This window comes from Triticum urartu, chromosome 3 (genome assembly GCF_003073215.2).
Source record: "Triticum urartu cultivar G1812 chromosome 3, Tu2.1, whole genome shotgun sequence".
Lineage (NCBI taxonomy): Eukaryota > Viridiplantae > Streptophyta > Magnoliopsida > Poales > Poaceae > Triticum > Triticum urartu.
This window is the reverse complement of record NC_053024.1, coordinates 445218915-445241540: the sequence shown is the minus strand read 5'-3', so window position 1 is coordinate 445241540 and position 22626 is coordinate 445218915. Positions and strand designations below refer to the sequence as shown.

At 44.7% G+C, this 22626-nt stretch overlaps 1 protein-coding gene across 1 annotated transcript; it reads right to left on the bottom strand.

The window, feature by feature from the left end:
* Positions 1 to 3834: 3834 nt before the first annotated feature.
* On the bottom strand, positions 3835 to 9567 carry LOC125544272 (70 kDa peptidyl-prolyl isomerase). Its single transcript, XM_048707887.1, has 13 exons — positions 9237 to 9567; positions 7880 to 7966; positions 7082 to 7342; positions 6926 to 7000; positions 6727 to 6807; positions 6456 to 6650; positions 5321 to 5410; positions 5022 to 5194; positions 4810 to 4932; positions 4552 to 4698; positions 4343 to 4470; positions 4158 to 4275; positions 3835 to 4081 (listed from the first exon to the last, which is right to left on the bottom strand). Exons 1-13 carry the CDS (start codon positions 9427 to 9429, stop codon positions 4073 to 4075), a joined length of 1680 nt encoding a protein of 559 aa, XP_048563844.1. The 5' UTR covers positions 9430 to 9567; the 3' UTR covers positions 3835 to 4072.
* Between the last annotated feature and the right edge of the window lie 13059 nt (positions 9568 to 22626).

The window sequence follows — 22626 nt, the reverse complement described above, 5'->3', positions numbered from 1 at the left end:
CTCTCTCTTTTCCCCCTCCGTGAATCCTATTCCAACTAGGATTGGGGGGGGGGGGAATCCTACTCCCAGAGGGAGTAGGACTCTCCTGGCGCGCCACACCTTGGCCGGCCAGCCTCCCCCCTCTAGTCCTTTATATACTGAGGCAAAGGCACCCTAGAACACACAAGTTGATCCACGTGATCTATTCCTTAGCCGTGTGCGGTGCCCCAGCCACCATATTCCTCGATAATACTGTAGCGGAGTTTAGGCGAAGCCCTGCTGCTGTAGTACATCAAGATCGTCACCACGCCGTCGTGCTGATGGAACTCTTCCCCGACACTTTGCTGGATCGGAGTCCGGGGATCGTCATCGAGCTGAACGTGTGCTCGAACTCGGAGGTGCCGTAGTTTCGGTGCTTGATCGGTTGGATCGCGAAGACGTACGACTACTTCCTCTACGTTGTGTCAACGCTTCCGCAGTCGGTCTGCGTGGGTACGTAGACAACACTCTCCCCTCTCGTTGCTATGCATCACCATGATCTTGCGTGTGCGTAGGAATTTTTTTAAAATTACTACGAAACCCAACACAACTATCTTGCAAGTCCGCCCTTGAATCGCAATCTTCATTTGTGGGGGCGGAGGGTAATCATTTGTGTCCCAGTTGCAACTCCATCCTCAACATGCAACCGGGTCCGCGTTTTTCCTAGTTGCAACTGGGCATGTGTTTTGTTTTCCATCCCAGTTGTAAGTGCACGCTCGACTCACAACTAGGCTTCTCGTTTGTCATTGTTCCAGTTGCAAGTTCACTTCCGACTCACAAATGGTATCGTAGTTTTGTGTAGTTGTCATGGTTGCAAGTCCATCCTTCATTTGCAACCAGGCTCGTAGTTTGTTTCATCCTAGTTGCAAGTACACCATTGACTCGCAACTGGGCTTGTAGTTCCATAGTTGTCCCAGTTGCAAGTCCACCCTCGACTGGCAACTAGACCCATAGTTTTGTTGTTGTCGTCTTAGTTGCAGGTCCACCTTTGACTTGTAACTCGTCTCATAGTTTTGTGTAGTTGTCACAGTTGCAAATTCACTGCTGACTCACACCTAGGCCGTAGTTTGTTTCTTCTCAATTGCAAGTCCAACCTTCACTCGCAACTCGATCCGTGTTTTGTTTTCCATCCTAGTTGCAGGTCCATCCTTAACTCGCAATTGGGCTTGTAGTTTGTTGTATCCCAGCTGCAGGTTGACTCTTGACTCGCGACTGGGCTCGTAGTTTTGTATTTGTATCAGTTGCAAGTCTGCCATCGACTCGTAACCAGGCTCGTTGCTATCCCGGTTGCAAGCCCACCTTCGACTTGCAACTTGGCACATAATTTGTTTCATCCCAGTTTCAAGCCAGACCCTTGACTCGCAACTAGGCTTATGGTTTCCTAGTTTTCAAAGTTGTCAGTCCACTCTCGTTTGTCTAATTGGCTCGTAGTTGTCCTAGTTGCAACACCACACTCGACTAGCAACTGGCATGTGTTTTCGTTTTCTCCCCAGTTGCAAGCCCACCCTCGACTCGCAACTCGTAGTTTGTCATTGTCCCAGTTGAAAATTCACTCTTGACTCGCGAATGATATCATAGTTTTGTGTAGTTGTCAGGGTTGCAAGTCTGTCCTTGATTCGCAACTAGGCCAGTAGTTTGTTTCATCCCAATTGCCAGTCCGCCCTTGACTCGCAAATTGGGCTTGTAGGTTCATAGTTGTCCCAATTGCAAGTCACCCTCAACTCGCAACTGGGCCCATAGTTTTGTTGTTGTCTCAGTTGCAAGTCCACCGTCGACTCGCAACTCGTATCATAGTTTTGTGTAGTTTCCCCAGTTGCAAGTCCAACCTTCACTCGCAACTCGGCCCATGTTTTGTTTTCCATCCTACCTGTAGGTCCACCCTTAACTAGTAATTGGGCTTGTAGTTTGTTTTTTCCCCAGCTGAAGTCGACCCTTGACTCGCAAGTGAGCTTGTAGTTTTGTATTTGTCCCAGTTGCAAGTCCGCCCTCGACTTGCAACTCGGCTCGTAGTTGTCCTAGTTGCAAGCCCACCTTCGACTCGTAACTAGAGTATTTGTTTTAGTTTTTTCATCACGGTTGCAAGCTCACCCCTTGACTCGCAATTGGGCACATAATTTGTTTCATCCTAGTTGCAAGTCGGACCATTGACTCGCAACTAGGCTTACAGTTTCATAGTTTTCACAGTTGCAAGTCCACCCTCGACTGGCTAATTGGCTCGTAGTTGTCCTAGTTGCAACACCACACTCGACTGGCAACTGGGCATGTGTTTTTTCATCCCAGTTGCAAGCCCACCCTCGACTCGCAACTGCGATCATAGTTTGTCGTTGTCCTAGTTACAAATTCACTCTCGACTCGCAAATGGTATTTGTAGTTTTGTGTAGTTGTCAGGGTTGCAAGTCCGTGCTTGATTCGCAACTAGGCTCATAGTTTATTTCATCCTAGTTGCAAGTCTAACCTTCACTCGCAACTTGGCCCGTGTTTTGTTTTTCATCCCAGTTGCAGGTCCACCCTTAACTGGCAACTCGGTCTGTAGTTTGTTTTATCCCAGTTGCAAGTCGACCCTTGACTTGTAAATGGGCTCATAGTTTTGTATTTGTCCTAGTTGCAAGTCCGCTCTCGACTCGCAACCGGGCTCGTAGTTGTCCCAGTTGCATGCCCACCTTTGACTCGCAACCAGAGTATGTGTTTTTATTTTTCATCACAGTTGCTAGCTCACCCTTGACTCGCAACTGGACACATAGTTTGTTTCATCCTAGTTGCAATCGAACCCTTGACTCGCAACTAGGCTCATAGTTTGGTATTTTTCATAGTTGCAAGTCTACCCTCAACTAGTAAATGGGCTCGTAGTTGTCCCAGTTGCAACTTAACACTCGACTGCCAACTGAACATGTGTTTTGTTTCATAGTAGTTGCAAACCCACCCTCGACTTGCAACTGGAGCATGCGTTTTTTTTTTCATCACAGTTGCAAGCACACATTCACTTGCAACTTGCAAGTGGGCGCATGTGCATTTTCACCTATGAAACAAAACTCAATCGAGCCAGTTGCGCGTTCATTCTATATATGTAAATTTGATTATTTTTGGTTTTTTCTCCATGTGTGACTTTTAAAATATTCTTCATGTTTAAAAAATAAATTCATCTCGTCATGTGTTTGTAAGATGTTTAACATGTATTTAAAAAAAAATCATCTCGTCCATAAAAAAATTCGAGTATGTCATTTTTTCAAATTTTATTTTTTTGCCAAACCAAACTTGATTAATGCATGCATGCTGCTTTTTCACGTGCTAAAAAAGGGAAGAAAGCATAAAGGTGAAAGTGACAGGGGATAAAGAGAGGGGTTTCACATCAGCAGGGTTCTTTTCTACGCAATGTGACAGGCTCCATCACAACACCGGCTTACACGTTGGGCCTACAAGTGCTAACTTCTTTACACACGTACACGCGCTAGAAGAAAAAGGGTCAACGAAGACGCCGATCACCCGCAAAGAAAAAACAAAGACGCACGACAACCTAGACTCGTGGCACTAACTGGGCGGGGCGGTACCGCTGACGAGAAATACATGAAATTGATACAAACAATGGACAGGGTGTGGGCTTGTTTACCTGCTGACGTGGGATCATGTCATAGTTAGATGTGAGATATCTCACATCTAGATGCAACATAGACAGACCCTAATACTTTGTGTTAGGGGCTATCATCACATACGCTGCCTTCAGCAGGAGCGCCGACACACTTCAGATTAACTCTGAAATGAGACGTTCAAGCAGCGAAACCTTGCATAAGGGTGCGTTAGGAAAGCACACATCACAGATTCTTAAGGAAGGACCATCTATTTCCCGGAAAGCACACACTATAATATGCAAAGGTCTAAACATGCATTGTTCTTGACAAGAAAAAATATCGCCTGGCAACCTCAAAACTGAAATTTCTCTAGTTTTTAGCAACTCCAAGCACATGTGTGATCTAACCAGCCCATAGAGCTGAGCAGGCAATCTGGCCCTTCCTTGAGCGCACTCCGGGACTCCTATCCTTCCTTTGGGTACTGCTCCAGTTCAAGCTTTCTGTGATTGGGGAAACCAATTAGATATCTGCTGCGTGGACACGAAATTAAACAGTGAGAGATGCAGATGTGCTTACGCTTTCTTCTGCTGAAGGCTTGGTCATCTTAGAGAACATATTGCTGTAGAATTTGGCATCCTTCTTGTTGATTTCCTTGATCTTTTCCTTCAGAGTCTTGTATGTCAACTTCACATCCCTGTCACAAGCAGCAACTTCGTCAGAAATCAAATCGACAGTGTAACCTTGTCAGTATCAGAACTTGCCTGTTTTCAGGATCAATTTCCAATGCCTTCTTAATGTCAACCTCCGCTAACTCTAGGTCAGCAAGCTGAGTGTAAGCTTGAGCCCTTCTGTACAAAGCCTTGACATTTTGGCTGTCCAGTTCCAGAACCTGTCAAAAGAGCGAGATGTGTTACCTTGGTTTGTTACGAATAGTAAATATACACTATTGCGGGATCAGTGATAAATGTACCTTGGTGCAAAGCTTTTCGGCTTGCTTATAGTCTTTCAGCTTCAGCTTGCAGGCAGCATTGTTTAAGTTGCAGGTGATCTTCAGTTGCTTGGACTGCTTTTTCTCATCCTCACTGAACGAAGTGTCATAGTCAATGAACTTTGCAGCCTGGGAAGTAAATGGATTTCAGATGGTCAATCGGGCACCATAGAGAAGCCGAGCAAAGTGAGAACACAGATGACATGTCTACAGATGTAAAGCAAAAGGAAGACGTCAGACCTTCTCATAGCGCTTAGAAGCTCTGGCATATTTGCCCGATTTGAACAAGGCATTCCCCTCTTCTTTCTTGGTTCCAGCGGCCTCAATCTTCTCTGAGTTGTTCAAGTCCCATGACTCCTTATCCTATGTATCAAAAAGATGCTCATAATTTTGGCTGTACACAGAATGCTGAATCAGAAGAATGCACAGAAACATTTCAAAGAGAAGCACACCTTTACAAATGATACAAGCTCCACTTCGTAAATCACAGTACTGTTAGGTGGAATGACAGCATCCTGCTTTGACTCTGTTGAGCCATAAGCATATTCAGGGGGAATAGTGACAAGAGCAACCTCGCCCTTCTTCATGTTTAGCACAGCACGATCAAGACCCTCAATGACCGCCTCTGGAAATAGAGTATAAACCAAAAGGAACAAACATATTATTCACACATCACAGTACAACAGTGGAGTTCAATGGATTACTTAATGCGACCAAAACATGCACAAACAAAAGCAAAGAGAAAAGGTACCTTCATCAGTCTTAAATTCAAATGGCTCTTGTTCATCATGCCCCTTCTTCAAGAATACTGTGCCATCTTGAAGTTTTCCAGTTATTTTGACTGTCAATGACAAAGATACGATTCAGTTATAACTTATTACAGAACAATTAGTTCATACTCAAACAGCGGTGCCGTGTGTAGTTAAAACAATAACCATCATGGTTAAGCTTATCATATATACTTAAGAAGTTGATCCCCACTACAACTATTTATCTCAACATGCAGCATATCCACCTCAGCAATCTTGCCATATCATCATCTCCAAACATACATGCGTGCCACATCATGCCTTCCGTTTCCAATAGATGCAACGCACAGAAGACTAGCACTCTCATGCGTTTTATTTTCAGCCTTTATAAACCAGCGATGGCTGCAACCCTTCCCCACATCCTGCACCCGTTTCTCTGACCTCTCTCTCTTCGTTAAGGCTTTTAATAAAAAGATAAATGCGTACAAAAACCCCAAAGAAATATTCATTGGTAGATAAAGAACAGGTCATATCTTTTCCATTCATCTCCCTTCCGCCACTATTCAGTCCCCATCTCTGAATTTGCCTCTGAATTTACGTTTATGTTGAATAAACGTGCACCTTATATTTGTAACCTATAAACTTTTTTTTCCGCCACATGCAGGACATTGTCAACCACACCCATGCAAGCTTCTCATGATCTACCCTGCCTTCTTCCTGATCCCAAATCAGCAATTAGCCATCACTAGGTTGATCAACTTTAATTATGGCCGAGATCATTTCATGATGATCCGGTACGTGCATGTATCTGCATGAATGAATACTCTTCTGTTTTGAAAAAATTATATTTGCTTCTTTGCCATGCATTATCACTAATGAAGCAGTACTTATTCTATAGATGTAATGACAAATTTGTTCCATATTCCTTGCACTAATGGCCGGCCGTGCAACTGCAATCCAGAACAACTCTCATTTGGGTACGTTTGCTTCAGTTTCATACCATGGCAAGAACTTCGATGTTTGCACTAATTGTTAGCATAAAACACTATCATGATTTCTCTATTCCGAACTCCATCAATATTTCTATTTATCAATATAAAATTTCCGCAGCAACGCGCGGGGTATCATCTAGTATACCTGTAACAACTGCACCCTCATTGGGACGTTCATATCCTTCGCCCTCCTTGAGAACTTTTTTGAGGATCTTCTTATCATCCCCTATTTCTGTGACAGTCTTCCATGAAACCAACTCAAGGTCAATAATAAGACCAGCATTTGGTGGCACAGCACCTCCGTCGCCAGCTGCTGGTCTACCCATCTCACCAAATCCATCTGCCAATGCAAAGTTCAAAAACCTGCCCGGGAAAAGGGAAAAAATACAAAGGAAGGTAGCCTCAAATAAGCTTACACTGTGGCTTGACCGTGAGGAGCACCTTCTCTCCTTTTTTCATGGTTTTAACAGCTTTGGCCAGTGCAGGGCAGAGGTGTCCTGAAACCAGATTCTAATTTGTTAGCAAGCAGTGCATTGAGTGCAACACTCTCAGCAGGTTGCACATGTGTAGAGAAGAGCGGAAGAGAGAGAGAGAGAGAGAGAGAGAGAGCATCACCATCTTTAACAGTAAATTCAACCCCCTCAGACTTGGACACAATAGTACCATCCTCAAGCCGAGCCTCATATTTCACTACAACACAAGAAATGTCGGTTACGCAAATAAGAAGGGGAATACATGCGATAGGAAGCTGTTTCAGTTAGCAAAGATTACCAAATACTTCATCAGGATCCTTTGGGTTCTCCCATTTATCTCCCTCCTTCAATATCTTCTTGAATATGCCACCATCTTTGCAAATGTCCCTGACACTGGTCCAAGAAAGCAGCTCAACATCGAACTGCAGCGTGGCATTGGCCGGAATAGTTGGGGGTGAACCAGATTCACCATAAGCCAATTCAGGAGGAATGGTGAAAAGTGCATTTTCCCCTTTCTTCATGGTCTTAATGCCTTGATCCCATCCCTTTATTACTTGACCTGGACATAAGTTGGCAACAAATTAGCAACTAAGTAACGAAAATACACTAGAATGTGCAATCCCAACATCATGGAGCATATAGAAACAAACTTGCGGCAATTAACTTTGTTATAATAATTAATAAATGACGAGCGTGACTAAACTAAAGAAAGAACAAGATTGCTACTACCCATTGGTACAGAAATTTGCTGAATTAGCATTTAGTCGGTCATCAGCAACTTCTGTCAAGCAACTACAGTCCAGTATTTGTTCAAGAATGGTGATTGCATGTGCACATTACCAAAGCTCACATGCTCGCAGGAAGTTGTTTAGCACACAAGCACAAGGCCCAAAACAAACTAGCCTGTCAAATGAAGGATCGTTTAATAATTACCCAGTTTAATCAACTACAAGAAACCCCATAATTCTGTTATGTACCGCACCAGCCAAAGGTAAACATGTGCAGCACACTGCTCACAATCAAATCGTTTACAAGACCTTATCCAAAAATGAGAATACATTATGTATAATAAAAATAAAGGGAGGAAGAAATGAACCTTGTCCCAGCTTGAACTTGAATGTGTCATCACGATCACGGCTGGAGTCGAACTTTTTACCATCAAGGAGGGTGCCAGTGTAATGGACTGAAACATCAACGCAATGGTACATCAGCCAAAAATTACTTATTCAAATCCTCAGCCAACAGGATGCAGCAGTTTATACACTCCTATAAATACATAAATATAAATATAAATACACTCATATAAAACTCGGTTGCTGATGATGGTGTTTCTGTCATCGGTCCTTTTTGACCATCCGATCTGCACCCAATGCATGCAATGTAACTTGTGGTAATTTTGAAAAAGAACCCTGCATTCTGCTCCACATTTGCAGAAAACTCCTCAGTATCTCCAGATCAGCCCCATCCCTCCCCCACCTCGTCCAAAGAAGTAAGAGGAATAGATTTTGGTGAAACCTAACATATTTTTAGTGATATATATACCAAAAATAGCATGTTCTTTTTTCAAGTTCGCACTGGCAATTTGCTACTCCCTCCGTTCCGAATTACTCGTCGTAGAAATGGATGTATCTAGATGTATTTTAGTTCTAGATACATCCATTTCTATGACGAGTAATTTAGAACGGAGGGAGTAGTATACATAATCTGTTCAGGCATGGAACAATAAGTGACACAACAGCAATAGCAACAATAATAAATTTCCCTAATGAGCAATTTCATTCAAAAAAACTCCCGTTATTTCATTATTCAAGCGCTATCCGCAAAAAAAAAAGTTAATCATAAAGTACACTTTCCACAGCAGGTCATAACCATGTGGTAGAGCTAGCAACAACGAATGATGCTTGAACACCTCAAGGATCAAACTAATCAAACTAGCATAATGTCACATAAATGATTGAAACTTCAGACAATGTCACAGAAACGATTCAAACTTCACAGATGAGAGCATGAGCGAAGCCGTCTGCAACTTACTCCTAGTTTCACCACTAACTACGCATCCCACAGTAAAACATCTTAGTAATTTCAAAACTTCACAAACCATGTCATAAAAATGATTCGAACTTCACAGATGACAGCATGCGAGAAGTCATATACAATTTTCTCCTAGTTTCACCACTAACTCCGCATCCCACCAAAAAAGCACCTCACTGATTCCAGAGGAGCGAACTAGCCTTTCACGCATCACAGCATCGCAGCAACGATTCAAAATTGACAGACCATACAGCGTGAGACAAGGTGTCTACTCGTACAAATTTTTCTCCTAATTTGTCCACTAGCTCCGCACCACTCAACACTCCATCTGAATCCTAAAGCGGGGCACGGACTGGATCGAACTGCGGCATGGCAGCATCTGCGATTTGAGAGGAATACTGTAGCAGTGGTAGTGCGGATACCTTCGACCTCGTCGCCGACCTCGGGGGTGTCCCATCCTTCGCCCTCCTTGAGCAGCTTCTTCTTAAGCCCCTGCTTCCCGATCTCCTTCTCCTCGCCCACCTTCATCCCCGGCCCTTCGGCGCCGCCGAAGTCACCCATCCCGTCCCCCATCATCATGTCGTCGCCCGCGGGGATGTCGAAGTCGTCGTCCATGGCGTGGGCTGGGTGAGATCTGAGGTTTGTGTCTTGGGGGAGGCGGAAGGGAGCTCGCTAGGGTTTGGACTTCGGAAGGTTCGAGAGCGAGAGAAAGAGAGAGCACGAGGGGGAGATGATGAGGGTCAGGGTTTAAAGAAGAGAACCAAATTGGGCTTCTAGAGTGTTCCGGGGGGATTAGAAATGGAAAGTGAACGGCAGCGGCTGCTTCAGGTTTGGTGGGTAGCATCGTAAATTCGTAATCCTCCCTCTTGAGTGTGATCACGTGGTTACATTTCATCAGATTCAAATCCCCACGCACAGGCCATGCGTTTAAAGCCTGTCTTTCGGAGCCTCTCCATATTGCAGGATTTTTTATGAAGTTTGGAGAAAATTGAATTCAAAGGACCTTCTAGAAAGACCTTTGGGTTATAAGATTTACCAAATTCATATAAATACTTTATACGCCCTCTTTTCATAATATGAGCTCAAATCTTTCCTTTTTAAAAACATAACAAGATTTTATTCCATTAGCAACATTTTACATAGAGGAGTGCTAATGGACTCACACTTGACATGGAAATAACATCCCTACCAAGGCAAAGACCTGTGTCTGAAGAAAGACGCCTAACAGCTAGAGGCTTATTCTGAATTTTGAGAGCTAGCTTTGCGTGATGGCGAGCCTTAATATTATAATGCATACTGACATGATTGGTCTTGCTGGAATGGAAAGTTAGGGATGACCGAATGGCCGCAAGGGTGGGCCTAATGCTCCAATAGCCTGCATCCTTGAAGATGGATGTCGCATTTGCCGCCGATGCCAGGACAGAGCTATCCGTGTAGAAACATGATTCTTGTAAATGAAGTACTTCAGCTAGCATCACAGCAAGATGCAATCCAAATGCTTCAGCCTGCAGGGGAGTCGATGCTGGTGGAGACAAAGCAGAGACATGCAGTTGTTGGTGATGTTGATTGCCTCCAGTTTGGGTGATGATGCCAATGCCCACTGGAGATGATTGGACATTTCCTTCATTTTTTCAAGCAGCATCACAGAAGATGGCATTACCCGCAAGCAGAAAAATATCCCGTTGTGGCACTACGTGTTGGTCTACCGAGCGAGTGCAGCGATGTTCGTGAGGAGTCAAAAACATATCTTCAAGCTTCGAGTCCTGCATGATTGCATTAGCTATAGAGAACACCTGTGATGGTTTGCAAAATTTTCTACCAAATAGAGCATCATTTCTTGCCTTCCAAATAGACCACAAAAAGTGTATAAACTAGTGACTTTGATATAGGGATGAGCCGAAGTGAGCAAAGCCTGGATTATTTGAGGAGTTGAATGATGATTTGCTGCAATGACCTCCGTTCTAATGAACCAAGGAGAGAAGAACCATGCAGCTTTAGAGAAATGGCATAGAAAAAACATGTGCATTTCATCTTCTAAAGTAGCACATCTAACACATTCTCCCACAATATGTTTGGAGAACTTACTTGCCCTTTTACCAATGGGAAGAGCTCGGTGAAGAAGCCCCCAAGCAAAAGTTTGAGCTCTTGGCACCATTTGTTTTCCTTGCATACCTGACTAAGAAGAGCAACAATTTGTCGGGGAACTATTTTTGGTCTCTGAGCCGGTAGAGCAAGATTATCTCTACTCCTAATGGAGCAGTTGGTAGTCTCCGCCGGTCAATTTTCGTCCCACCACTTTCGTCCGGGTTTTTTCGTAGGTTAACCTTGGTAGATTTTTTTTCATACCGTCGACCAACTCCCCTCCATTGGTTTTAAGAAAATTAGCTAGGCGTTCGCACCCTCGTGCCCTCGATGCAATTGCCTGCACGAGTCGTCGCCGAAAAAAGACGCAGCCGGTCCCTTCTCCCACCTTCCTGCCAGGGCCTGCCGCCGCCGCCCTGCCCTGCCCCTGCCTCCCATTCCAGCCGACGCCATCCGCCCCTCGCGTCGGCCGCCACCAGCGCGGCTCCACCCCTGTCTCCCCCATTGATCCCCAGCACCTCCTCGCCGCCCCCCCTGCGCGCGCCCCTGCGGCTAACCCTAGCCACCAACTCGTGTTGCGGGCACCGAGGATGGGAGAGGGGCGGTCACGTCGTTGATGGGGTGGACCTGCTGGGGCATCGCGGATCCGACCCATCTCTCGATCCTATCCTCCCCCGATCTTTTTCCTAGGTCGTGGCTGTGGGATGACGTCGTCGCCACCGCCACCGACGCGGAACCAGGCTTCCCAGCCTTCGGCATCCAACCTCAGAGGCCTCCATCGCCGCCGCCATCGCTGAACCACAGGTCAGCGAGTGGTTGTGGGTCGACACCGCCACTGCCGCTGCCGTCGCGGAACCCCGGGGCAGGGCGTGGTCGCGTTGTGGGCAGCACGAGCGGCCTTGCCTCTCCCCCGTCAGTATGTCCTCAACAGCAATTCGTGACCTCCTCCTGACAGATCCAAGGCCGTGGCCTTTGGGGTCCAAGTAACTGTACGCCATGAGCCCTCAAGCAGCGCGTGTGTGGCCACTGCATCAAGCAACGACCTCCACCACCATCGTAAGTTTGTTTTTTCTTCACGTGCTTAAGTCTGAAAGCATTCTACTGTATTTAGGGCATGTACGGTTGTACGAGTAAAGCTATTGTATATATGCCACCACAGAACTATCGGCCTTTTCATGTCAATACGAAAGGGCTTTGCACTATGTGTGTTCTTGTTGTACATCAACGAGAATAGCAAGTATAGCAGCAAAAACAATGGCAAAAATAAGGAGCGACATTCTTCTTATTTCAAAGAAAGGCATCGAGTTGATTCATGTGAGTTTTTGGAACTAAAGCATCATACAATAATAGGTAGCAGTAAGATACTTGACCCATGTGAAGCTGAAAGTGTTTTCTTATATCAAACGTATGATAATCTAATTATATTCACAAGTAATTTCTTTATGACCAGGAAGAATTACTACGAGGATTATGTTTTGAGGTAGTATTTGCTAAGCTTATTCACGTACTTTTGTGCTAAGAAGTTTGCATAATGGCATGTTTTCTTCCAATTGTAGGGAAATCCTCTTGATGAATGAAACCAATGGTGAAGAAAGTTGTAATTTCAACCAAAGGACCAGGTTGCGCTGAGGTAGTGGTGTGGTCCCGATGATGACGGCGAGGTTGACCTAATGATAAGCTTGGGAGTTATTATTCTGTTTAGCGTCTATTGCGGCGCCGGTGAGAATCCATTAGCCTTCCTCCTCTCCTCGTTGCCCCATCTAACTATCATTCTTAGTCCTTTTACAGTTGCTGTCATAAATAAAATTGGTTGGCTCTCTTAGCTGAAAACTGAACCACACTCAATGGATGGATGAATGAATGAAACTGCCCCTTACTATGCTAGCGCTCATTTCTCACGGACGCCAATTTGAGTTTTTCTTTCTCCGCAGCTTGCAACGACTATCCAGGACCTGCACCCTTGAATCCGATGATGAAGCCATATGCGTAAGTTGACTGCATCCATGAATCAAATATCTACAGTGCATGGTACTGCATTACTGTCCCTGGACACCGTATAAGTAATAATTCTCTAGGATTGTTGCCCTGGCCAACAATGGGTGACACTTCTAGGTTAGATGACCTACTTGCATCTTGAGTTAAGGCCTCATGTGTTTAGTTACTATCATGGTTGAACCAACTAAAAGGCCTCCCAAATGCAAAGAGAATGCACCTCCTCTTGATTAGCTCAAGAAAACTTGCATCGACTTCATGTATTTCTTGATGTATTTATATACTTGCCGAATGGGCAAATGCTCCAACGACCAAGTCCCTGGACAGATCAATTTTAATGATTCACATTGGAGATTAGCTTCTTTGTTCCTAAGTTTTGTTTAGGATTTTTTTCCTGAATAATTAAAAGCATTTTTAAGACTTCAATTGACTCGCTGAAAATTGTGGTGAATCCAAGATTTCATTTAGAAGTATTATTCTTGCAAGCTTTGCTAATTCTTACTCTGTATATGGCGCCTGAGATTCTTTGTAGCTGGCCATGTAGGAAAAATGTGAAGGCTGTCAAGAAGGTATGTCTCCCCTTCAGAAGACATGGTCCTCTTCAAAAAAAATTGTATTACTATGTAAATGAAGTTATCTTAAACGCTTTGTGTGGAGTAAGGTGCCATTGCACTTCAGAATTTTTAATTTATTTAACATTGTCAGGCAAGTAAATATGTCATGATCACAGGTCGTAGGCTATGTGCTATACATATGCCATTCCTTGAAACTGAAAATTGGATCAGCACAATTTGGAATCTTTTCATAAACTACATTATGCATTCAATTGTTTTCAGGAATAATAAATTTACTCAGTCAATGTGAAAATGAACATTGATTTTTTTGTCCCTCGAAAGAGATGAGGTTTAATATTTGCTTACATGACCAGGAACATTAGGAGATGTTTAAATGAGTAATTAAATAAGAAGAGTTTATCAGGAAAGATGATACCTTTCTTACCTGTACAAAAATGATGGCTATATCCACAGTATTGCTCTTATTCCCTTCTTTTGATGTAGACATCAACTCATTTTCTTATTAAGATTATAAGCTTATCAATCAATGAAAATTCTGAATTGTTCCTGAAGCACATGCTTGTTTGGCCAACCAGGAAATTAAGAACTTTGCTTCCTCCTCGTACAAACCCTAGCCCTCTGATCTAATCCGAATGGCCCCTTCTCCATCGCTGCCACCGGCAAGCAGTGCGTACTGCACGCACCAGTTGTAGCTCACCGGCAGCCAAACATGCATATAAATCACCTAGCCTCCAGAGGTTAACCTTATTTGTTCATGCTTGTAAGTCAGGCCATCAGTGTTCGTGCATATAAATCAGGATCCCAGATTTTCCAGTGACTGCTCTCTCATGTATTGCTATTTCCATATGGCAGAGTAATTAGCATTTCTATCTCCCTCCTTAACTGAGTTTGTGAGTGATTTCAGCTCCATGAAGAACATAAGAACTCATTGGTATATATGGGCCCCCAGTCTACTTATTGTAGATGTCTGATCCTCTGCATTTCCTTCGTTGGCTTTGAATTCTTAATGCAGATGTTTTGCTTCTTCTTCAGTCATACATACCTCAAGTTTGATATTGATTACTTATTTAACAAATATCTAAGCATGTCCATATCTTCAGACGCAAGCTATATACTCTAATTGCGGAGATTTTCTTTCTTTGTTAATCTCTTGAATAAGTTGGACCAGCTGTATATCACTTTTTACACCACGATTTGTTTTTCATGTTGGAGTAGATATTGGCCCACTGATAATACTAATATTGGTCCATTGAAGGTACTAATTTCAGAAAGATCATATGGGTGCATACCAGTATCAACTATTAAGGGAGCAAAGTAATTACTTGTCATTCCTTATTGTTGTGAAAGTTCATATTTGTTTGCTATATAGATGCTCTACATAGACTAACTGTGGTTTAAAAATTCAAAATCCTTTGTATCTCTTTGTTATTATTTGGTTCAGTACCTGCTATGTTCCTATGGCTGGCTGCCCTTAAGTAGTTAAAATTAACGATGGCTCTTCTACATTATTGATTGTCTGATGTCTTTGCAGGTGAGAAATAGATGATGGGAGAACGGGGGAAGATATAAATGCCTTGATTGAATAAATAAATGGAGCATTCATGGAGCTTCACTAACGGATAGCATCACACTGTCGCCTGAAATTGCAGTAGTGTATACACCCAGGGTATGTATATGGAACTAGCTACGTGAGTCATGTACTCATGTTTGAAATATATTATTTCCTGATGAAGGTGCCATAGCTTTGGCTGGACGTAAGAACGTGCTTGGAGGTGATTGGTAATTTAAAATTAATCTTTGTTGCAACATAGCTTCTGGCCAGGAATTATTGGGACATTTTTACCAAGTAATTGATTTTTTTTCTTTGAGCTGCAGTTTGTTAACCAACTAGATGCACCATTTTTAACAAAGCCCTTACTGTCCATTTTCTTTGCATTCTCGTGTGGATTTTTACACGCCCATTTTCTGTAGCAGGCGCTTACATGCCCATGTCAGAGTTAATGGAGGATGAAGTGTGACCGTACTAACTCCTTGTGTGTACAACGACGTGTGCCAGTACTGTCTCCCTGACCGGCTCCTTTGGCTCTCCCTGTGCGGCAGCGGCTCAATCTCCGCGGTGCCGTCGGGGAGGAGGGGCTGGGGCGGCCGTGTCTGGTGCGCTCTCGCTACTCATCGACCTTGCTGTTACTACCTCATCCTTGAAGCCATGGGTGCCCTCTAATTTTCCCTTTGGAGTGTTCAATGCAAACTGCAAAAGCAGAGCTGGTTGGCTGGATAATCAGCTTAGCTGTTGATTTGATCAGGGGATAGCATCTGAAGTGAGTAAACGGAAAGAACGTGAGCGTCCAAGCAGGAACTGCAAATGCTCTATTTTAGTCAAAGCATGGGAATGTGCCCAAGGGAAAGGTCAGCTCTTGCAATATCATTTTCATGATACAGCGATCAAGTTTCTAAACAATCCTTGCAGACATGCCTTCCAATAGTATTTTATTCCATGGTCCATATTTGTATGTCATTTCCATGATACAATGATTTACTTTTTAGTTGTATATGCCTCCAAATTTGCTTTACATGTAACCATTGTAGAGGATAGTATAATGTGATATTCTGATGCCCTAACTAGCAGTATGTGATTTCTTGACATTTTCCTAGCAATTTCACTTTAGTTTTATTCTTTACTTTTAGGTATTTGTGTGATTGATCAGAACTACATACATAACAATGCAAGGACACAATATAATTGGGCATTTTCAAGGCTAGCACATGGAGTGGCAAAAGGGAGGAGGAGCTACCACGGAGGCTAGGTAACTCGAGGATGTTCTAGAATTAGTGTAGAATAAGCCTGACTCTACAAGAAAATACATCGGATAATTAGGAAACAAGGCACTGACAAAAAACAAGAAAATACAGAGACCAAATACTTGAGGGGCTGCAACTCTGCAAGACTGAAATTAACGAAAAGCTAAGCCTTTTATTGTTTAGATAAACAAACAGCTAAGTCAGTTGAGGAGTGATCTCCGCAGCTCCCAGGTCACTAGAGGAGTCAAAGATTGTCCGCTGAAAGACGGACAAGTGATCATGTTTTATCATTGTTTGAAAGGAGTAGTGGACGCGGATGTATGTATATTTTTCGTTCAAAGTAATGGAAGTGCAAATTTGTATATACTTTACTGGAATTATTTAGTGGATTTTATCATATTGAATAAATTGGATTTTATACTGTGTTCTAATGGTGCTTCAGATATATTTTTACAAAAGAAATAAGAAAGTACCAGGAAAAAATTAGCAAACAATATGCATGTCTAGCATAGTAACGAAGGTGTAGCATATCTGCATGTGTTGTATATGTGGTGCAGTTTGGTCATGTAGAGAGAAAGGAAGACATGAGGAAAAGTACTGTCTTTCTTGCAAGATGCAAATGGACGAGGAGAATGCAAGCACGTTTGCTATTCGTTAGTTCGTTAGTTGCTTGAAATCAATTGTAGCTCAAGTCAATTTCTAGAGATAAATAGATGAGGGGTAGAGTACCGAGCTTGAGATGGGAAGGCCACGGTTGGCCCCGACACATCCTGATGAGGGATCATCAAGAACGAGCCGGAGCAGGCGATGAAGTGGCTGACTGTAACGCCCTCGATGCGGCTATAGCTCCCACGTGTCGAGGCACGACTTAGAGACATAACCGCATTGAAAGCAATGTCGCAAGTTAGGCAATCTTCACAACATCCCATGTAATATAAATAATAAAGGGGAGATACATAGTTGGCTTACACTCGCCACGTCAATCAAGAACATAAATAGCATTACAACATCCAAACACTCATGGCCCGACTACGGCGCCAAAATGAAAGATAAACCCAACATGCGACACGGTCCCGATCACCCCAACTGGGCACCACTACTGATCATCAGGGAAAGACACGTAGTATCATTGAGAGTCCTCGTCGAACTCCCACTTGAGCTCAAGCGCGTCATCTGGAGCGGAATCATCAGGCCCTGCATCTGGTTTGGAAGTAATCTGTGAGCCACAGGGACTCAGCAATCTCGCACCCTCGCGATCAAGACAATTTAAGCTTAATAGGTAAGGCAAGGGAAAAATATGTGGAGCTGCAGCAAGCGACTAGCATATATGGTGGCTATCCTGTTCGCAAAAGAGAGCGAGAAGAGGAGGCAAAGCGCGAGCGAGCAACTAGAGAACAACCTGCGCAAGCATTACTCCAACACCGTGTTCACTTCCCGGACTCCGCCGAGAAGAGACCATCACGGTAACTCACACTGTTGATTCATTTTAATTAAATTAAGGTTCAAGTTATCTACAACCGGACATTAACAAATTCCCATCTGCCCATAACCGCAAGCACGGCTTTCGAAAGTTCAAATCCCTGCAGGGGAGTCCCAACTTAGCCCATGACAAGCTCTCACGGTCAATGAAGGAATAGACCTCCTCCCGAGACGTTCCGATCAGACTCGGTACCTCGGTTCTTCAAGACACTTCGACAGGTTAAAACAAATCCAGCAACACCGCCCGAATGTGCCGGCAAATCCCGATAGGAGCTGCACATATCTCGTTCTCAGGGCACAATCGGATAAGCAATCCGTACAACTAAAACCAGCCCTCAAGTTTCCCCGAGGTGGCGCTGCAAGGGGCTCTAGGTTGGACCAACACTCAGAGGAGCACTGGCCCGGGGGGGTTTAAATAAGATGACCCTCGGGCTCCGGAAACCCAAGGGAAAAAGAGGCTACGTGGCAAATGGTAAAACCAAGGTTGGGCATTGCTGGAAAAGCTTTAATCAAGGCGAACTATCAAGGGGTTCCCATTATAACCCAACCGCGTAAGGAACGCAAAATCCGGGAACATAACACCGATATGACGGAAACTAGGGCGGCAAGAGTGGAACAAAACACTAGGCGAGAGGCCGAGCCTTCCACCCTTTACCAAGTATATGGATGCATTAAGATAACATGGCAATATAATGATATCCCAACAAGTAAAATAATGTTCCAACAAGGAACGGTCTCCAATCTTCACCTGCAACTAGCAACGCTATAAGAGGGGCTGAGCAAAGCGGTAACATAGCCAATCAACGGTTTGCTAGGACATGGTGGGTTAGAGGTTTGACATGGCAATTTGGGAGGCATGATAAGCAAGTGGTAGGCATCGTAGCATAGGCATAGCAAAAGAGCGAGCATCTAGCAAAGCAAAGATAGTAGTGATTTCGAGGGTATGATCATCTTGCTTGCAAGGTTGTCAGAGTTGACTGGATCCTCGAAAGCAAACTCAACGGGCTCCTCGTTAGTGAACTCGTCTCCCGGCTCTACCCAAACAATACAAACAAGCAAACGGAACACAATCAACCACGTGCAAAGCTCAAACAATATGATGCAAGGATGGTATGCTATGCGGGATGCGATGCGGGATGCATATGCAAGATTTGACAAGGAATGCATGAACCTGGCCTCAACTTGGAAATCCAAGTGTGCCACTGGAAAGATGAGATGAATCGCTTGAAAACGATATAAGGAACGCCGGAATCGGAGTTACGGTTTGGAAATGGCAAGCAATTCAAATATGACCACGTTCTGTGATTTACAGCGAGTAGCCATCTAAATGCAACAAGATGAACATGCTACAGCACTCAAACATGGCATCAAAATACATGGCAGGGATTCATTCAAGATGCTTAACAAAAGTCTAGCACTGAGCTACGGCCAATTCATCCATTAACAGGTTCAAACAAGCATGGCAAAAATGCATTTGGTAAACAGATCTCAGACTTGGTGAAATTAACACTTGTCTGGAATTTCAGATCAGATAGCACACTTTGGAGCATGAAAACAATATGCTATAGGACCTGAACATGGCAAAGTAAACATGGCATGGAGCTACTCATAGAGCTTAACAAAAGTCCCTTAGTGACCTTGAGCCAAAAGGGATCAGAAAATACATTTGCAAGCATGCGAACATGGCAAAAACATAATCAGTTCTCAGACTTAGTGAAAACTGGAGCATGCCGAAACAAATATCAAGTAGGCATGTTTACGAGCTCGATGCACTCACTACAGAGCAAGTCATGACAATCTAAGCATGCACCCATCAAGAATACACAAAATAAAAGCTAGACATGGCAATAACAATAACATAGCATGCACGGATCAACTACAATATCCTCGGCAAAATCGCTAACAAGTAGACAATCTGCCCAGATTCACGAAATGACAAAAGTAGAGCTTGATTGACTCAAGCTAGGGTGCTCCATAATTGCAAACAAAGACATGGATGGATAGAGCACTACAAGATTAACAAATCATCCTTACTGATCATCCTCAAAAGAGGCACAGATCACTAGGAAACAACATGAACATATGGCCATATGAGATAAACAGGTCAAGGACTTAGTGGAAATGATAAGTCCCTGAAATCAGCATTAACAAATGCCTCACTTTGCAAGCTTGTGCTAGTCACCACACACATCACAAAAATACATGGGTTGCACCTCAGGATAGATGGCAAAACCCTTAACAAAACATATGTAGAGCTCATGGGCATATCATGCACACAATAATCATGGCAAAAATGACAAATATCTAATTGGAGCAGCAGATCTGACAATTATCTCAAATAGCACTCTTCTAACAGCATTTCGGGAATCAAGATGAACTCAAATGAAAATGATGCAATGAGATGAAATGATGTACTCTCTGAGACGAACATTTTGATATGCTATATGCCCAAAACGGAGCTACGGATGCAAAGTTACGATGCGATGAATATGAGCAAATAATTAGGGTTTCGGGCAGAAAAGTCAACCAAGACAGGATCTCAGATCCAGATCCGGGGCACGTTTCCCGAGGTTTGCTGGATTTGGAGGTGGGCCGCCGGAGTGGGACTTGGAGGGCGATGGAGGAGGAGGAAGACGGCCGGGCTTGGCGGACCGGCCGGAGCTCTCGCCGGCGTCGACGGGAGCAGCTGCCGGAGTTGAGGAGGCGCGGGGCGGCGCCGAGGTGGCGGGGTCGTCTCCGGTGACGAGGCGGCGGGGCGGCGCCGGCGCGGTGGAGGCGGAGCGGCGGCCGACGACGAGGGAGACCGGGCGGCGCGGCGAAGAAGGCGACTCGGGCGGCGGCGCGCGAAGACCCTGGCCGCGGGGGCTCTCCTCGGGCCCGGCGGGCCGCGGGCGGCGATGGGGGACACGTGGCGTGCTCTCACTGGACGAAGGCGGCGGCGGAGAGCTGTCCGGCCGGAACGGACATGTCCGGCACGGCGCGAGGAGGATTTCTAGGGTTTCGGGGGAAGAAGACCCGTGATTTCGGAAGGGGATCTATTTATAGGCATAGAGGGAGCTAGGAAGCTCCAAATGGAGTGCGGTTTTCGGCCACGCGATCGTGATCGACCGCTCTATGTGATGGAAGGGTCTTTGGTGGGTTTTGGGCCAAATTGGAAAGGTGTTGGGCTGCAACACAAACGAGGCCTTCTCGGTCCCTCGGTTAACCGTTGGAGTATCAAACGAAGTCCAAATGGTACGAAACTTGACAGGCGGTCTACCGGTAGTAAACCAAGGCCGCTTGGCAACTCTCGGTCCAATCCGGAAATGTTTAACCCCCACACATGAAAAGAAGTAGAAAGGGGCACCGGAGGAGATAGGAGCGCCGAAATGCAAAACGGACAATGGGGAAAATGCTCGGAAGCATGAGACGAACACGTATGCAAATGCGATGCACATGATGACATGATATGAGATGCATGACAAAAGCTACAACACCCGGAGACAAAAACCTGAACCTGAGGAAAATAAAATAACTTAGGCCGGAAACGGCAAGAGTTGGAGTACATATAGGTAAATTACATCCGGGGTGTTACAACACTCCACCACTACGAAAGGATCTCGTCCCGAGATCTAGGACTGGAAAAACGCCGGGTACTCAGAACGGAGGTGATCCTCGCGTTCCCAGGTGGCTTCACGGTCGGAATGGTGTGACCACTTGACTTTGAGGAATTTGATTGACTTATTGCGAGTCTTGCGTTCAGTCTCTTCAAGAATAGCAACTGGGTGCTCACGATAAGAGAGGTCTTCTTGGAGATCAATGTCTTCGAAGTTGACGGTGCGGTCAGGGGTCTTGAAGCACTTGCGGAGCTGAGAGACATGGAACACGTCGTGCACATTTGCAAAGTTTGAAGGAAGCTCGAGTTGATAGGCGAGATCGCCTCTCTTGCTGACGATCTTGAAAGGACCCACGTATCTAGGGGCAAGCTTCCCTTTGATACCGAAGCGACGAGTACCTTTCATTGGAGAGACGCGGAGGTAAACATGGTCTCCGATCTCGAAAGCCAAATCACGATGCTTACTATCATAGTAGCTCTTCTGGCGTGATTGCGCTGCTTTGAGGTTATCACGAATGACTTTGCACATTTCCTCTGCCTCTGTGATCAAGTCATTTCCAAGAAGTTGACGTTCACCGGTCTCTGACCAGTTAAGAGGAGTACGGCACTTCCTGCCATAGAGAATTTCAAATGGGGCCTTGCCCGAACTTGCTTGAAAACTGTTGTTGTAGGAGAACTCGGCATATGGAAGACAATCTTCCCACTTCATACCGAAAGAGATAACGCAAGCCCTGAGCATATCTTCGAGAATCTGATTGACACGCTCGACTTGACCGCTAGTTTGAGGATGAAAAGCTGTGCTGAAACGGATGTTGGTGCCCATGGCCTTCTGAAAAGAATCCCAAAACTTGGAGGTAAAGATGCTGCCACGGTCTGAAGAGATCAACTGTGGAATGCCGTGCAGAGAGACAATCCGAGAGGTATAAAGCTCTGCCAATTGAGCTGGTGATAGACTCTTTGATAGGCAGAAAGTGAGCCACTTTAGTGAGTTTGTCGATGACAACGAATATAGCATCATTGCCACGCTTGGACTTTGGAAACCCAGTCACGAAGTCCATCTCAATGTGGTCAAACTTCCATTCTGGAATGGCAAGAGGTTGGAGGAGACCAGCTGGTCGTTGGTGTTCTGCCTTCACTCTTCTGCAGACATCACATTCATTCACGAACTGAGCAATCTCGCGCTTCATTCGAGTCCACCAATAAGCCTGCTTGAGGTCCTGGTACATCTTCGTACTCCCAGGGTGGATGGAGAGGAGTGAATTGTGAGCCTCGTTCATAATGACTTTACGA

What these genes read in the sequence shown, in the direction of transcription:
- LOC125544272 (XM_048707887.1), bottom strand. Translation starts at nt 9,429, where the DNA reads ATGGACGACGACTTCGACATCCCCGCGGGCGACGACATGATGATGGGG. An exon ending in TGAATTTACTGTTAAAGATG is followed by an intron (nt 6,808 to 6,925) that starts GTGATGCTCTCT and finishes ATCTGGTTTCAG; the next exon opens with GACACCTCTGCCCTGCACTG. An exon ending in TGAGGGTGCAGTTGTTACAG is followed by an intron (nt 5,411 to 6,455) that starts GTATACTAGATG and finishes TGTCATTGACAG; the next exon opens with TCAAAATAACTGGAAAACTT.